The following is an 18,060-nucleotide window of genomic DNA, read 5'->3' as shown; positions in this document are numbered from 1 at the left end:
TGGAGTTGTACTGAGAAAATCCACATTCAAATCTCAACTTAGCCATGAAGACTTCTGAGAAACCAAAGGCCTGTCAAAATATGTCACACAAATTTATTTCTCAGGCTTTGTGAGAATAAAAGAGAAGCTTGTGTACTACTCTGGGATCATTAGGGTCAGATATCAATATAATAGAAATATCATTTGTGGGGACCCCAAGAGAAGATTTCCATTACCCACCCAGTATCCTCTTTCTAAATATGGATATTGAAACTATAACAGTGTATCTGTTCACACAGACATGTCCCATTTTTCTGTCAAGCTAAGCTAATGGCGATCCAGCAGCAGAAAAGGTTTGAAATAAAAGTTTAAAAATTGAGAGCAAAAGGAGGAAACAATTTACATTATGATTACATGAGGTGCTTTGAATCAAGAAAGAAGAATCTAAATTTGTTGTGCTCATTAAGTTCTAGCTCATCTGAGTTTGCATGGAAAAATACGTTTCCTAATATATTCATCATCCCTATCCCTAAAAATTGTAGCAGATCTACAGGTGGAGCCTATTTATCCACATTAATTCCACACGATTAACAAAAAACGTGTTGTGCTAAATGCCATAGAGATACACAAATTTGTTAAAGCCTGACACTTCCAGAAGGAAGGAAACTAAGGCGTGTGTTCTCAATTCCCTCCCCTCTGTACTCAGCCCTCCTGTTGCCAGCTGTCCTGCTTCTTTCACAGTTGGAATGGTGAGCTTGCTTGGGAAGCCTCTTCCTCTGTGTTCCAGGTGGCCTCCCAACAGCGCTGTAGGTTCTCCTCCTCTTCGCTGCTGCCGCTCCTGCAGCCCTCCCTGGCCACCATCATGGAAGCACCTCTGCCCTGGAGCATTCTGGGACTTATAGTCCAGCTCTCTGATCACGCTCACCTGTCTCTCCAAGGCTTCCCAAGGCTTGCTTGGGAAGGCTTGCTGGAGCAGGAGAGCCTGCATCATCTGAGGGGGAGGGAATTTGGCAAACACTCCCTGGGTTTTTTAAAGCAATCCCCATTCCTCCCTCTCCTGCCTCCCCCTCCTGAGCCCTCCCCATTGCCAACTTCTTTCACAGGTGGGATGCTGACCTTTTCAGAGTCCAGCCCTATGTGTTTCTACTCAGAAGTAAGGAAAGTAGAAGTAGTAGTAGTAGAAGTAAGGAAAATTACTCCCAGGTAAGTGCGGAGAGCATTGTAAGCTATATCTCATGCTTTGCTTGGTGGGAAGGCTTGCTTGTGTTGGTGATTACCTGCATCATCTGGGGGGGGGAATTTTGCAAACACTCCCTGGGTTTTTTAAAGCAATTCTCTCTGTTGCTAACACACCTGCCCCTGTGTGTGTGTGTGTGTGTGTGTGTGTGTGTGTGTGTGTGTGTGTGTGTGTGTGAGAGAGAGAGAGAGAAAGAAAGAAAGAAAGAAAGAAAGAAAGAAAGAAAGAGTGCACGCGACACGCGATCCACCTTGCTGCATGTGTTCTGGTTACACAGGGTTTTTTGCCCCCCTCTTCAGCCTCTTTGCTGGCTCAGGGGCTCCAGGAATGTTACTGTTCCTTTGAAAGGGGAACCTCTTCCAGGGCTCCAGGGCTATTCCCTGCCTGGGTGAGGCAGAGCCATTTTGCAGTGTTTTGGGCTGCCTGGAAACAGAGCAAGAGGCCAGTGCAGGGCAAAGGAGGCAAAGGTGTGTGTGACTTTCAGTACCCCCGCCCCATTTGCCTTGAGACAAATTCGCAGATAAAAAATCTGTGGATAAATAGGCTGCACCTGTATTTGTTAAAAGACAACTCATTCAATGTATTTGGAACATACTATCCTGTAATTAATGATGTTGCCCAAAGTTTGTGGAAGTTATGGTAAACTTTTAAATTTTTATGTGAGGGTGAGAGAGAGCCATACATGTACGTGCATGAGAGACAATAAACATACTATCCTGTGGATTTAAACCCCTCAAGGTGTTGATTCTGTACCTATGGCCTATCCTTCCCAAGAGTTCTCCATAGTGCCCCCTGCACTTCCTTGTTCCTAAAGCTGTAGATCAGGGGGTTTAACAGTGGTGTAAGAACAGTATACAACACAGACACCAGGCGGTCTTGTTCCAAGGAATGACTGGAAGAGGGCCGTAGGTAGGTGTAAATGATGGTACCATAGAGGATGCTCACCACAGTGAGGTGGGAAGCACAAGTGGAGAATGCCTTTATCCTACCATGAGCTGTATGGAGTTTGAGAACAGAAGAGGCAATGAGGATGTAGGAAAGAAGAATCATGGAGGAAGTCACAACAAGAATACACCCGGAGACAGTGAAGGTCACCAACTGGCTGACAAAAATGTCAGAGCAAGAGAGGCGCTGTATAGGAGGAATATCACAGAAGAAGTGGTCAATTGCATTGGAGTGACAGAACATTAGGGAAAAGACTGATGCTGTGTTGACAATAGAATTAAAGTGCCCAGAACACCAAGAAATTGCTAGCAGTCCCGTACATATAGATTGTCTCATGAGTGTGGTGTAGTGGAGTGGGTGACAGACGGCTGCATAGCGATCGTATGCCATCACTGAGAGGAGTACACACTCTGTGCTTGCTAAAGTGATAAAGAAATACATTTGGAGAGCACATCCAATGAAGGTGATGGTCTTGTCCCCCAACAGGAGGTCCCACAGCACCTTTGGGAGTATGGTGGACGTGTAGCATATCTCAATAAAAGAGAGGTTTCCCAGGAGGAAGTACATGGGAGTTTTGAGGCATTGGTTGACACAGATCAATATGATGGTTATTAGATTCCCTGCCAAAGTCAACAGATAGACGAACAAGCCTGCAACAAAGAGAAGACTCTTGTTCTTTGGATCAACAGAGAATCCCATGAGGACAAATCCTGTGAAACTTGTTTGGTTCTGTCTTCCTATAGGATTGGCGGAGTCCATCTTCATTTAGATTTCTTTGGTAGGAGAGGACATCACAGTTTCAACTTTTAATGCTGGCACTTTCACAAAGACAAAAATATAAGAGGCAGGCAATCACTGCATCTGTAGTCAATCAGTTTTCACGGCTGACCCTTAACAATCAGCGTGACCTTGCATTTAGAAATATTTCAGATACAGCAGACAGTAAATCAAAGACAGTTATCAAGCAACTCTGAATGTAGTTGACCTCAGAAGGAATGGAGCTCCTAAAACAAGATTAAAATGTTGTCCTCAATAAAAGCGAACATTCCTGAATAGATGTTTATAAGATGAATTTTAGAAGCAAACATGGACACTGTGCAAGGTGATAATGGGCAGAGGGATTATTGGTAGGGAAATAAGGAAAAAGGCAGTAGACAGGTGTTAGCAGAACAGGATGACCAGTTTGGGAACTGACCAAGGGGCCATGCCTAGCAGAGGACCCTAGATCACTCTTGAAACTTCCATACAATGTTAATGGAAGTGCTCAGTGGGCCATAAGTGGGTGGGCTGACATAGGAATCTGTGTAATCATGGGGGACTTCAATTATCCTCATATTGACTGGGTCAATTTGTGTTCTGGTCACGATAAGGAAACCGGATTTCTTGACGTGCTGAATGACTGTGGCTTAGATCAGCTAGTCACGGAGCCCACCAGAGGACAGGTGACTCTGGATTTAATTTTGTGCGGTACGCAAGACCTGGTTAGAGATGTAAACGTTACTGAGCCATTGGGGAACAGTGATCATGCTGCGATCCGTTTTGACGTGCACGTTGGGGAAAGAATACCAGGCAAATCTCTAACAAAAACCCTTGACTTCCGACGGGCGGACTTCCCTCAAATGAGGAGGCTGGTTAGAAGGAGGTTGAAAGGGAGGGTAAAAAGAGTCCAGTCTCTCCAGAATGCATGGAGGCTGCTTAAAACAACAGTAATAGAGGCCCAGCAGAGGTGTATACCGCAAAGAAAGAAGGGTTCCACTAAATCCAGGAGAGTGCCCGCATGGCTAACCAGCCAAGTTAGAGAGGCTGTGAAGGGCAAGGAAGCTTCCTTCCGTAAATGGAAGTCTTGCCCTAATGAAGAGAATAAAAAGGAACATAAACTGTGGCAAAAGAAATGTAAGAAGGTGATAGGGGAGGCCAAGCGAGACTATGAGGAACACATGGCCAGCAACATTAAGGGGAATAATAAAAGCTTCTTCAAATATGTTAGAAGCAGGAAACCCGCCAGAGAAGCGGTTGGCCCTCTGGATGGTGAGGGAGGGAAAGGGGAGATAAAAGGAGACTTAGAGATGGCAGAGAAATTAAATGAGTTCTTTGCATCTGTCTTCACGGCAGAAGACCTCGGGCAGATACCGCTACCCGAACGGCCCCTCCTAACTGAGGAGTTAAGTCAGATAGAGGTTAAAAGAGAAGATGTTTCAGACCTCATTGATAAATTAAAGATCAATAAGTCACCGGGCCCTGATGGCATACACCCAAGGGTTATTAAGGAATTGAAGAATGAAGTTGCAGATCTCTTGACTAAGGTATGCAACTTGTCCCTCAAAACGGCCACGGTGCCAGAAGATTGGAGGATAGCAAATGTCACGCCTATTTTTAAAAAGGGAAAGAGGGGGGACCCGGGAAACTATAGGCCGGTCAGCCTAACATCCATACCGGGTAAGATGGTGGAATGCCTCATCAAAGATAGGATCTCAAAACACATAGACGAACAGGCCTTGCTGAGGGAGAGTCAGCATGGCTTCTGTAAGGGTAAGTCTTGCCTCACGAACCTTATAGAATTCTTTGAAAAGGTCAACAGGCATGTGGATGCGGGAGAACCCGTGGACATTATATATCTGGACTTTCAGAAGGCGTTTGACACGGTCCCTCACCAAAGGCTACTGAAAAAACTCCACAGTCAGGGAATTAGAGGACAGGTCCTCTCGTGGATTGAGAACTGGTTGGAGGCCAGGAAGCAGAGAGTGGTTGTCAATGGGCAATTTTCACAATGGAGAGAGGTGAAAAGCGGTGTCCCCCAAGGATCTGCCCTGGGACCGGTGCTTTTCAACCTCTTCATAAATGACCTGGAGACAGGGTTGAGCAGTGAAGTGGCTAAGTTTGCAGATGACACCAAACTTTTCCGAGTGGTAAAGACCAGAAGTGATTGTGAGGAGCTCCAGAAGGATCTCTCCAGACTGGCAGAATGGGCAGCAAAATGGCAGATGCGCTTCAATGTCAGTAAGTGTAAAGTCATGCACATTGGGGCAAAAAATCAAAACTTCACATATAGGCTGATGGGTTCTGAGCTGTCTGTGACAGATCAGGAGAGAGATCTTGGGGTGGTGGTGGACAGGTCAATGAAAGTGTCGACCCAATGTGCGGTGGCAGTGAAGAAGGCCAATTCTATGCTTGGGATCATTAGGAAGGGTATTGAGAACAAAACGGTTAGTATTATAATGCCGTTGTACAAATCGATGGTAAGGCCACACCTGGAGTATTGTGTCCAGTTCTGGTTGCCGCATCTCAAAAAAGACATAGTGGAAATGGAAAAGGTGCAAAAGAGAGCGACTAAGATGATTACTGGGCTGGGGAACCTTCCTTATGAGGAAAGGCTACGGCGTTTGGGCCTCTTCAGCCTAGAAAAGAGACGCTTGAGGGGGGACATGATTGAGACATACAAAATTATGCAGGGGATGGACAGAGTGGATAGGGAGATGCTCTTTACACTCTCACATAATACCAGAACCAGGGGACATCCACTAAAATTGAGTGTTGGGCGGGTTAGGACAGACAAAAGAAAATATTTCTTTATTCAGCGCGTGGTCGGTCTGTGGAACTCCTTGCCACAGGATGTGGTGCTGGCGTCTAGCCTAGACGCCTTTAAAAGGGGATTGGATGAGTTTCTGGAGGAAAAATCCATTATGGGGTACAAGCCATGATGTGTATGCGCAACCTCCTGATTTTAGGAATGGGTTAAGTCAGAATTCCAGATGTAGGGGAGAGCACCAGGATGAGGTCTCTTGTTATCTGGTGTGCTCCCTGGGGCATTTGGTGGGCCGCTGTGAGATACAGGAAGCTGGACTAGATGGGCCTATGGCCTGATCCAGTGGGGCTGTTCTTATGTTCTTATGTTCTTATGTGTTGGGCTCTGCTCCAGGGTCCCTGGCACCAGCTCCAGTTGTACAGAGTAGCTTCAGGAAAATCATTCCTTCTCAGCCTCAGCTAGCCTTGGAATACATACTCACTTGAAGACTTTTGCATTTCCCTGAATGCAGCTTCGGAACTGCCTCTTTAAAAAGAAGAAAGAGTTTGATAGAGGGATGATCTGTAGCTCCTAGGAAATTTGCTTAGAAGTGCCAAGTTTGTGATCTGTTTGCTTGCACTACTTTGCTTCTTCCTGTCTTGTCCATTTCTTCTACATTGCCCTTAGCTTTGCTCTTGTTCCTGTTACGTAGCCAATGTCGACGTCTGCCCACTGACAAAGGAGCTTCTCCAAGTTACAGGCAAACATGGTTTTCTGAGAGTTGAGAATGGTTTGAGAGGAGCTTTCCTTCCCATGCTGTCTACCATTTTACCCCAACAGCAAATTGGTGGAGTGCACTCATTTCATGCACAGATCTGTCTTTCATGCTATCTTTAACTGTCTGATGGGGGGTGGAGCTCACAACAATGAACACCATATCTCTGGCTTTGCACATTGATAAATGCAAAACTCTTCAGAGCTCCATAGTCCTTTCTCATATACTTTCATTTTTTTCCCCTCAGTGTTCTAAAAGTGCTGGTTTAATGAAAATGGTAGTCAAAATTTTTGGAACAGTGACTGAAAGGTGAAATTGAACTAGAGATGGGGAATCATATTTTCACTCTCTCAGATTCTCAAGACATACATAGAGGAGCTTTCACATTCAGGACATTTTTCAAGAGTTATTTGATTAAACAAACAAACAAAGAAATCTAGTAAGCATCAATTGCTTACCTACTGGGCATATGACTTTTTAGGATGGCATTTATCGATCTTCTGAGAAAACCTCAATCTCTCTCCCTCTATTATTAAATCCTGTGTAAGGCACTACTACATTGTAACTGTGGCTTTCTAAATTGTCCCTAGCGCTGAGAGAAATAATTGGCATGGTGAAAATAACTCACTGGGGTCGACAGTATGGGTTTTTGAGTGCAGAAATATTTTAAGTCAAAAATAATGAGTCACGCCCATGCCTTTGGAGGTTAATGAGGTCCAGAGAGTGTTGAACTTGTCTGTAATTGCTTCAAGGGTCTATTGTGAATTGAGAAGAACTACACATTACACTGAAGATGTGGAACTGAACAATCCATGTGTCCTCCCTGCATCCCCCAGTAGCGTGTTGCTAAAGCAGTCACATTCCACTGCTTGCCCCCAAAGGAACTGAGGATTTGTACGAATTCCAAATGAACACATTCAAATCCTTTGCAAATTGACCAGGTAATGTAATGACTACTGAGGGCAGGGGGGTGGAATGGGCCGGGGGGGTGGCAACAGGATGAGCAGATTGGGTTCAGGAAAGGGGGTGCGATTGGCTTGCCATATCCCATCCCCCTTCCCAGGTTTAATTCGCCAACATGGATAAACTCAGACTTGGGCAAATGAATTGGTTGGCCTAAGTCCAAGTAGACACTGGCTGGGGCTTTCCCCGTGGCAAAGGGGTGAATGTCCCCTTACCTCGAGGAGACCTCCAACATGCAAAATTCCCCTGCAAGATGCCCCTCAAGCTGCAATGGTGCCACTGCATTGGCACAGGGGAATTGGCCCTGAACTGGGCTGTTTGAATCCTATTATTATTATTAATTATTAACAGTATTTATATACCGCTTTTCAACTAAAAGTTCACAAAGTGGTTTACAGAGAAAAAACAAACAACTAGTGGCTCCCTGTCCCAAAAGGGCTCACAATCTAAAAAGATGCAAAAGAACACCAGCAGACAGTCACTAGAAAAGACACTGCTGGGGTGAGTTGGGCTAGTTACTCTCCCCCTGCTATAAAGAGGAGCACACACTTGAAAGTGTGCCTCTTACCCAGTTAGCAGGGGTTAATCCTATGGTCTATTGCTTATGGTCAGTTAGCAGGGGTTAATCCTATGGTCTATGGTCTATTGCTGCTGCTAAGAGAATTCTATGTAAGAGAAAACTGTTTACAAAAGGCATTGAAAGATGATAAATGTTGGAGTGTTTGCTTCTTTTTTTCCTGAATTGTTCTAAAATTTTTCTGAAAACTGGAAAACTGAAAATTTACAACACTTCCCACCCAATCCTGTCACCCACCATTGTACTCGATGCAGCATGTGCTGCATTTAATGGTGGGGAAGGGCTAGAGCAGGAGCCAGAAGGCCAACCAGAGGTAATTAATAAAAGTTCTATTTACCTCGGGGAAGGGCTTCCGGTTGCCTCTAGGACTCTTTGGACTACTCCATAACTCCCCAATGACAACACAGTTTGCCACCACGACTTCTACTCTATGCTGCAGGGGCATTTTGGCTTGTTGGGGCCTTCTTGGGGTAAGGGAATACTTGTTCCCTTGCCCCAGGGGATGCCCCAACAGCTGCCATGGGTCAAATTGAACCTGCGTTAGCTCTATAGTCCGGGAAGGGGGTTAGGTTTTTGTGGGTGCCACTGTTGCCGAACCCACCCCCTTTCTGGACCCAATCTGTCCTCTTCCTCACCCTATCACCTTCCTGTTCTGCCCGCCCCACCCCATTCCACCCTCCCTTCAATCCTCCTAACCCTTACACAAACTTACCAGTGGCAGCAGGTGTCAACTTCTTGTTTTTACACAAACCCAGCCACTCATGACTTGAGGCTTTGGCACTGTCATGGTTGCAGCAGCCATAAAACTATGCTGTTGGAACACTCATTCCAGTGGTGTAAACGGCCCTTAGGATTGTACTGTCAGTGTGTTTGAATGCGGCTGGGCAGGTTCAAGTGGGAGGTGGCCAGATGAAAGTAAGATGACAGTAGTGTTAGGATGTTCCTGAATCACTGCACTGCGCTCTCCTCCCCTTTCAGCAAAAGCAGCCAGGTGGACAAGAAGGAGTTAGTGGTGGCAGGAGGGTATGCACCTGCTAACACACCTGCAAGCAAGAAAGGGGGGACAAAATTTGGGTGGAGTTTCAGCTGGCACTTAAACTAGAGGTGGGTGTCAATGCCAATGCTGACGAGACAGATTTGCAAGGTTTCAGTATGTACAATATGTACAATATGTATAATAAGGTGTTTCTTAGATTGGTCTTTAATTTCTGATGTCACATTTAGGAGGACTATTTCTGGTTTGAATGGTAATACACAATGCAATATCTCTTGCAACATTTTATGTATCATTTTCCAGTATTTCTTTGCTTTTTCGCATGTCCACCACATATGATAAAAAGTTCCTTCTACCTCATTACATTTCCAACACTTATTTGATAACCCAGAGTACATTTTTGCTAATTTCTCTGGCATTAAATACCATCTAGAAAACATTTTATATAAATTATCTTTAAAAGACACTGCTTTAGTTATCTTAATATTTGTATTCCAAATTTGATTCCAATCATCCATTGATATATTATATCCAAAAATTTTTGCCCAATGCACCATTGCATCTTTAACTATCTCATCTTCCATTCTTATCTCCAGGAGAAAACTGTACATTTTTCTTATATACTTCCCCTCATCAATCAAAAATATTTTATCAAAACTTATATCTTCTTCATAAAGACCTATGTTTTGGTCTTCGCGTAATCTTGTTCTTATTTGCATTTCATTCCACCAGTCCAGCTTTATTCCTTTCTCTTCTAACTCAGACTTACTTAAAATCACTCCTTTATTATTCAGCAACTCACTGTATGCTTTATTTTGATCTTTTTTAATCCAGTTCGGATTGGTTGCTATTTCAAGCGGTTTTATCCATCTAGGTAATTTAGAATATATCTTATATTTTATCTGATCCCATATCCAAATTAAAGATCTTCTTAAAATGTGTTGTTTAAAATATCCATGCTGTTTAACTTTATCATAAAAGAGGAACGCATGCCAGCCTATTTGTAAATCGCGTGCTTCTAATGTTAAAATTTTTGCGTTCAATAAAAGTCCCCAATCTTTTATCCATTTTAAGGCTACTGCTTGATAATATAATTCCCAGTCTGGTAGTCCAAATCCTGCTCTTTTTTTATCTTCTTGCAATAATTTCAGTCTTATTCTCGGTTTTTTACCTTGCCAGACAAATTTTATAGTAATTTTGTTCATTTCTTCAAAAAAAGATCTCTTCAAAATAATCGGGATAGTCTGAAATAAAAACATTAATTTTGGTAATATTTTCATTTTTAATAAAGCTATTCTTCCCATTAGAGATAGTTGCAATTATATTTCTCCGAATCTTTTTTTATTTCTTTCATTAATTTGATATAATTGTCTTCAATTAATGTACTTGTCTTTTTTTGTAATTGTAATTCCTAAATATTTTACTTTGTTTGTTATCTGTAGTCCAAATGCCTTTAATCGTTCTACATCATTGTCTTTTATGTTTATACTGGAATTTTTTGAAGCCCATCCAGATAAGAAATTAGCTCTAGTGTTCTTAGATGCTGAGAAGGCTTTTGACAATTTACATTGGGATTCTATGAGTAATTGTCTGCAAGAATTAGATTTTGGTCCAAAATTCATCACGATGATATAAAGAATATATTCGGACCAGAAAGCAAGGATAAGAGTAAATGGAGAATTGAGGAGAGAGATTAACATTCAACAAGGAGTAAGACAAGGTTGTCCACTTTCACCATTGTTGTTTATCTTGACATTAGAAATACTGAATAATGTAATAAGAGAAGATGATAGGGTGAAACCGCTCAAAATTAAAAGTGAAGAATATAAATTACAAGCGTTTGCAGATGATCTGGTATTTATTTTGGAAGATCCACTCAACTCCATGGAATTTTTGATAGAAGACTTAAAACAATATGGAGAAGTAGCAGGCTTAAAAATAAATTACCAGAAGACCAACATGATACTTAAACACATGAAGTATTTTTAAGCACATTATCTTCCCTTCTGATTGTAACGATGTTGTATCAGGGTAGGGGTAACTCCAGTGTTACAACCAGAGACAAAATTTGGATGCACAGATCAAGCTAAATATAACACAGAACATTTCTTCCCCAAGATACACTTTTTGGAAGAAAGTTGTGATTGGATCTCCTAATATTTGTTTTTAACTTTAAAGTTAACAGATTCTAGATTTGTTTGAATAACAGGTTCAGATGAAACAGTGTTTATTCTTTATACTTATTTTATCTCTCCCCCCTTGGGGCAAATATCCCTTACTCTGCCATGTCCCAGAAAACCCTCTTACCATTGCATCATCAATATATCAAAGTAAGGAAAATTCCAGTTCTAGAACCATATACTGTATTAAAGGGAGGCTGTGGGGGGCATTCACTGTATCCTATCCCCCTTTTCTTCAGCCTCCCCATCCCCTTTCTCTCTAAACTTCCACTAGTGAAATTGCTAGTCTGAGGAAACCCACTGAGGAGCAGGAGGCTTACAAAAGTGTCAGGGGATTTAAACTCCATTTGCCTCTGAAGCCTCCTGATTTGTCCTCCCCTACTAGAAACAGTGTGCCCATTTTTGGCGTGGCTGCACCAGTGGGGGGGGGGGGATAAGAACAGAATTGGACTCTAAATGGTGCCGTTTAAATGAAATGAATTATTACACTCCCCAGAACTTGATAGAGATACATATTGGAACAAGTATACAATGCTTACACATTCAAGATGACTTTGGGACCCATCCTATTCAATTTTTCAGTGCCGATGCAGCTGTACCAATGGGGCATGCACTGCATCCTGTGATGGGGAGGCAGTCACAGCTTAAAGATCTGGTCATACATGATGACAGAAGGCCAGAAATTAATAATGATAATGTTAGAATCTTGGCTGGAGCCTGAATTGTAACCTATAATGATCTAGCTAGATCCTGAATTGCAAGCCCAGCATAGGTTGTAATAAAGTAATAAAATAATGAGGATGTTCTTTATCACACATGGTATTTCAATTATAACCTTACCTGCTCAGTATTGATCTTTTTGTTTTATGCAGTAAGTAAGCCATTCTGAAGCTCCATCCTGGACTGCATCTCAATAAAAGAGAAATCCTCTTAAATTGCCAGGAGCAAGTTCACCAATACTTCTCCCTCTGGCTCCTTCAAGCCACAGCTCCAAATCGTACAGTACATAGACCAGGCTAGGCAAACACGCCAGTGTGATGTGCCCAGGGGAATGATTGCTACATACTATTTTGATTCTTACAGATAACATTATTTATTCCTTTTGGGAATTCAAGAAAGAGTATTCGGTAGAGGTAATTTAGCATTAGATACACAACATTTGAGGTATAGAGGAACATTCATAATTATTTTCTTGGACATATTGCAAGTCACAGGATGATGAACACAACCTTAAAATGCCACACTCCGAAGTCATCATAACATACATTGGATCAGGACCAGGTAATTAACATTCCCTCTCTGATAACTGAAAACATCTAATTAAAAAAAGGCAATTATGAAGTGTCCATCTCTTGTGCTTCCCTTATAACTCCTTGCTATTAAAAAAGGAGCAAGTGAGGAAATTGTAGCTCTGGAACTTTGTGCAATGAATGTGCATTCTGGATGCATTTCCTGATTTGCATGTCTTTCACACTAGTAGGCACACACAGGCATATATAAATATGAAACACATAATGTTCAGAGAGATGATGCTGAAGCAACAGAATATACATAGAGTTGCAATTACCTGACACAAGGCAAGTGTTTCATCCTCACTAGAGGATGATATTTATGCTCAGATGGTCATTTAATCACAAATCTGCACCATACATTAAAATGAAATATGGGCAAGATAGAAATTCTCCTTGTGCTGTGGACAATGGCATTACGTTAACTGGTTCTTGATGAGGCTGAATTCCATAGGAAGGACCAGGTACACAAATTGGTAATGCTCCTGGACCCCACCTTAATCCTGGATAAGCAGGTGTGGGCCATGGTTGGCCTTCTAGCTGCACTTGTTCCTGTCCCAGACAGACCTTGCCACATGGTTCAATCCTAACTAGCATCAGGCCAGCGCATGCCATTTATGGCGGTGGAAAGGTTTTCTGCTATTGTAAAATGGTGGATGGAGGTGAGCTGTGCATGCTACCAATGGCAATTTTTCCAAGTTCTGTTGCAAGAGGTGGCAGCACTAGAAGGAAATCACCAGACTCAGTTGTACCTGCTGGTACAGGTAAGGATCTGGTGAGAGTGGGGGGAGGAAAACAGGGTGGGCAAATTAGGAGCATTTTGGGGCAGGCGGGGGTATGACAGGAGCAGCTCCCCCAATAACCTAACCCCTGTTATGTTCCTGACATGCCCCTTAGATAAACAACTTATGAAGATGAGAGGAACATTGAAGGCCCTCCCTAACTTTTGCAAACTCATATTTAGGTCAAAAAAAAATCACCGGGAGATTTTCCATCAATCTTTATTATTATTTTTTTAGCAGAGGCCTTTACAAATACATTATTGTTTCAACAATTAGTACACAGAGTTGAGCACATATTTTGTACTTAGGTCAGAAGCAGAAGGAAACCAACAGGTGACCAATAAGACCTGATTCCAAGTTGCACAACAGCCACCTCCTACCCTGCGCTGGATATAGCACAGGCTAGTCAGCCTTCTTGTTCCAGTGCAGGATATGGTTGGGCTACCCATTGACTGTGTGTCACATCAGACCTTCTCAAGACATTGATCCCATACTTATAACCTGTTTTTCCCAAGCGCTCTCCAAAAGGCCCCCTGCACTTCCTTGTTCCTAAAGCTGTAGATGAAGGGGTTTAGCAGGGGAGTAATGATGGCATACAACACAGAAACCAGGCAATCTTCATCCAAGGAATGATTGGAGGAGAGTCGCAGGTGGGTGTAGATGATGGTGCCATAGAAGATGCTCACCAGAGTGAGGTGAGAAATACAAGTGGAGAATGTCTTTATCCTTCCACTGGCTCTGCGGATCTTGAGCACAGAAGAGACAATGAGGATGTACGAAAGAAGGATCAGGGAGAAAGGCACAATCATAAGAAATGCAGAGACGGTGAAGATCATCAACTGGACTAGAAATACATCAGAGCAAGAGAGATGCAGAATAGGAGGAATGTCACAGAAGAAATGGTCAATTTCATTGGAGTGACAGAAAGTTAGGGAAAAGACCAGTGATATGTTGATAACAGAATTGAAGTTGCCAATGATCCAGGAAGCTGCAAGCAGACTCCAACATATGGGCTGGCTCATGATCAGTGTATACTGGAGAGGATGACAGATAGCAGTATAATGGTCATATGCCATCACTGAGAGGAGCACACACTTTGTACTTCCTAAGGTGACAAAGAAATACATTTGTAGTGCACATCCTATGAAGGAGATGGACTTGTCCCCCAGCAAGAGGTCCCACAACACCTCTGGGAGTGTGATGGATGTGGAACAGATCTCAATGAAAGAGAGATTGCCCAAGAGAAAGTACATGGGAATTTTGAGGCGTTGGTCAACTCTGATCAATATAATGATGACTAGATTCCCTGCCAAAGTCAACAGGTAGACTAACAGGCCTATTGCAAAGAGAAGTCTCTTGTTCTTTAGGTCCACAGATAATCCCAAAAGGACGAATCCTGTGATACCTGTTTGGTTCTGTCTTCGTATAAGATTGATGGAGTCCATCTTCAATTAGAGTTCTTTGGTAGGACAGGACATAGCAGTTTCTACTGTGAATGCTGGCTATTTCACAAAGCAAAAATAAAATGTAAAAGGCAGGCAGCTATTGAGTTTGCAGGCAGTCCATTTATATAGTACACCTTCAAAATCCATGGCACTTTACACTCAGGAAACAGAATCGTATGGGCTAGATCATTACAAGCAGAAATACAATCATACAATCTACAGCTTTCTAGAGGGGGGAAAAATTACTTTTCTCTTATCTCCATGTCACTCCATGTCATAAAATAGTCACTGTTCTCTTATCTCCATGCCTATACACAGATCGATGCAAGAGTTGGTTGGATTCAGAGTTCACTGGTCCCTTCCCATATCCTTTCAAGCTTTTCTTCAATAGCATAAAGTTGCAAGTGGGTCAGTTTAGTGAAAATGAAAGTTGAAAGTTTTGAGAGAGTGACTGAAAGCTGAAATCAAACTAGAAATGGGAAATCCTATTGTCAGGATCTCAGATCCTCAAACCATCCATGGACGATCTTTTGCACCCAGAAACTTATGTCAGCAGTTATGTCGACTTAAGTCAGACAGAACCTTCAGCTTTCTCCAGCTTCATTTACCACTGAACTCTGAATAAGTCATTTTTAAAGTTTATTAAGATCAGATAATTGTCCCCAGGGATGACAGAGATTATAGGCATGGTATAAAGAACTCACTTGGGTTGACAGAATAGTCCTTCGTGTGGGAGAAAAATTTAAGATATAAATAAAGCATACCCTTGACTTTAGATGTTAATGAGGCTTCAGAGAGCTGAGTGTGTCATAATTGTGGCAAGGGACTATTGAGAATAGAGAAGAGCTGCACATTATCTTTATAATGTGGCAACCACCAGCCATCCACATCAAACATGTTTATAATACCAGCACATGGAGGAATTGGATGAGCATCCCATCCCAAAGGGTTGGAGGAATTCCAACTGAACACAAGCACTTTCATGTACACATTTGGTGTGCTTGATTAACAGCTCAATCCTAACTGACCCCCCCCCCCAATGCAGTGCTGTTCCTCTTCACTGCTACTGAGAAGGTATCGATTTTAAACTGAAGACAGTATGAAAGCCTGGTGAAATAGCTCTATGGATGGTTAGGTGGAGGGACTTCAATTGCCATATTCAGGGATTTGCTCCACCATTCCCTGTCAGTTCTTCAAGTCTGAGTTATTGAGAGCCCAGTCCTAGACCCACCACACTACAGCATCCCTCCACCGAACCATCCATAGAGCTATTCACCATGCTTTCATAATGTCTTCTGTTTAAAATCGATACCTTCTCAGTAGCAGTGAAGAGGAACAGCAATACACATATTTAACGTACCAGGGATGTTGCCCAGTATAGCAGGACTCTGATCCTGAACTGGGGCATTTAGCAGCATTTCATTAGTTACTTAGTTCATGTGTGCGGTGTGAGCTTTGGTATTAGCACAATAAAAATCTGCAAAACTTATGAGGCCTTTGTATATCCTATTTTTAGAGTACAGGTGTGCGTCATTTAATGATGGGGATGTGGTCCCGCACACACTTCGTTAAGTGACACCATTGTTAAACGACATCCTCTTTTCAAAGCCTCTGGAGCATGTGGCCTCTGCAGGGCTCAGAAAAGCATTCGGAGGCAAGGGGAGCACACCAACTCTCAGCTTTGGAGTTTTGGGGGCGTGACAAGGATCAGTGACGGACCGTCATGCATGCGGTCCGTCGCTGATCGGAATGTTGTTAAGCAACATTCACCTGTAGCTGAACAAAAGAACACCTGTGAGATGGGTTCCTAGGGAATTGATCTTGACCAATTAATTCTTTATCACTTGGCCTTTTTTCTCATTTATAATCACTTGATGTGATTATCACTTGCAGAGCTCTAACATGGGCAGAGCCAGAGGGGCACCTGCCCTGGGCACTAAGCTGGGGGGGTGCATGACTGCCCCAGGCTCCACCCTGTTTACAGAGGAGGCAGCTTCCCTCTCCTGTAGAGGCTCCCTTCACAGGAGAAGGAATGGGGCCATGGAACCACAGCAGTGAGTATTTCACCCTTTGGGGAGAACCCAGAAGTGACATCACAATGTTACATGACATCATGCTTGCTGGAAAAATAAGAGTTTCCTTTTGGTGATGGGGAGGAAGCAGAGTAGAGCAAGCAGCGGAACCCCCCTTTTGGGTATCACCCCAGGGAACCTCCCTCACCCAGCTGACTGCTAATCAATAAAAAAGACAAAGTAGCGGAGGTTTGTTAAATCTGTATAAAAAAGAAGTTGTTTACTCATGGTTCCATTGAATGCATATTTACAGCATCTGATTAGGATCAGGGGATCAGCTAACACTTAGGGATGGCAAGGCCCTGGAGCTGCCTCACCCTGCAGCCCTTATGCTTAAGATGGCATGGGCATCAGGGGCCCTAGTGTGCACATCTTAACAGGTCCATGGTCCAAGGACAAAAGGGAATATGTCCAGAGGAGAAGGGAAGGATAAAGGGTTAGGGCCACGTACCACAAGGATCACAAACAGAACAGGTAGGAAGGTCAGGGTCACTGAGCAATAGTTTGACCCCTTCTGGGGAGTCAGCTTCCTGCCCCCTCTGGACAACAGATGGAATTGCGCCGGCTCCAACAATGCTGTCACTGCCTTGGGTGCTGGGGCAGTATGTTACAGCAATGATCACCAGGTTATATTTATGTCTGCATACCAAAATTGGATCAAGCCCTGTCTGTAGACACAGCATTGTTTCTCCTACTTCATATGGCATTTAGGAAATAGAAACTCATTTTTGCACGTGCCCAAGTTGGGAGACAAGGTGAATTCCATATGCTTAATTATATGCAGAAAGGGGGATAGTCTTTGATAAATAGGAAAACTAGAAAAGTTATCAAGGTGCGTGTAGTTTTGCTCTGGGCATGCACACGACTTCACAACTGACTTAGGTCAGGGGTGTGGATGTGTGTGCCAGGCAACTGCTATTATTATTATTATTATTATTAACAGTATTTATATACTGCTTTTCAACTAAAAGTTCACAAAGCGGTTTACAGAGAAAAATCAAATAACTAAATGGCTCCCTGTCCCAAAAGGGCTCACAATCTAAAAAGATGCAAATGAATACCAGCAGACAGCCACTAGAGCAGACAGTGCTGGGGTGAGGTGGGCCAGTTACTCTCCCCCTGCTAAAAAAAAAGAGCACCCACTTGAAAAAGTGCCTCTTACCCAATTAGCAGGGGTTAACTGCTATAAAATAAAGATTTAGATTGTTGACCTTCAGGCTGCCCTCTGTCTTGAATGGCTGACCTCCCCAGATCGAATATTAAGGAGGCAATCATTAATTTCCTCCACACCCATATCAGAGGTTTCCATGTCCATGTGTG

At 43.0% G+C, this 18,060-nt stretch overlaps 1 protein-coding gene across 1 annotated transcript; it reads right to left on the bottom strand.

Annotated features, from left to right (window-relative positions):
* Nucleotides 1-1,969: 1,969 nt before the first annotated feature.
* LOC136653136 (olfactory receptor 5F1-like) lies at nucleotides 1,970-2,920 on the bottom strand. The gene has a single exon (XM_066630056.1). The coding sequence runs from the start codon at nucleotides 2,918-2,920 to the stop codon at nucleotides 1,970-1,972; it is 951 nt and encodes a 316-aa protein (XP_066486153.1).
* Nucleotides 2,921-18,060: the final 15,140 nt, after the last annotated feature.

Source organism: Tiliqua scincoides, chromosome 5 (genome assembly GCF_035046505.1).
Source record: "Tiliqua scincoides isolate rTilSci1 chromosome 5, rTilSci1.hap2, whole genome shotgun sequence".
Classification (NCBI taxonomy): Eukaryota; Metazoa; Chordata; class Lepidosauria; order Squamata; family Scincidae; genus Tiliqua; species Tiliqua scincoides.
The sequence above is the reverse complement of the archived record's forward strand: the minus strand, read 5'-3'. Positions and strand labels throughout refer to the sequence as shown.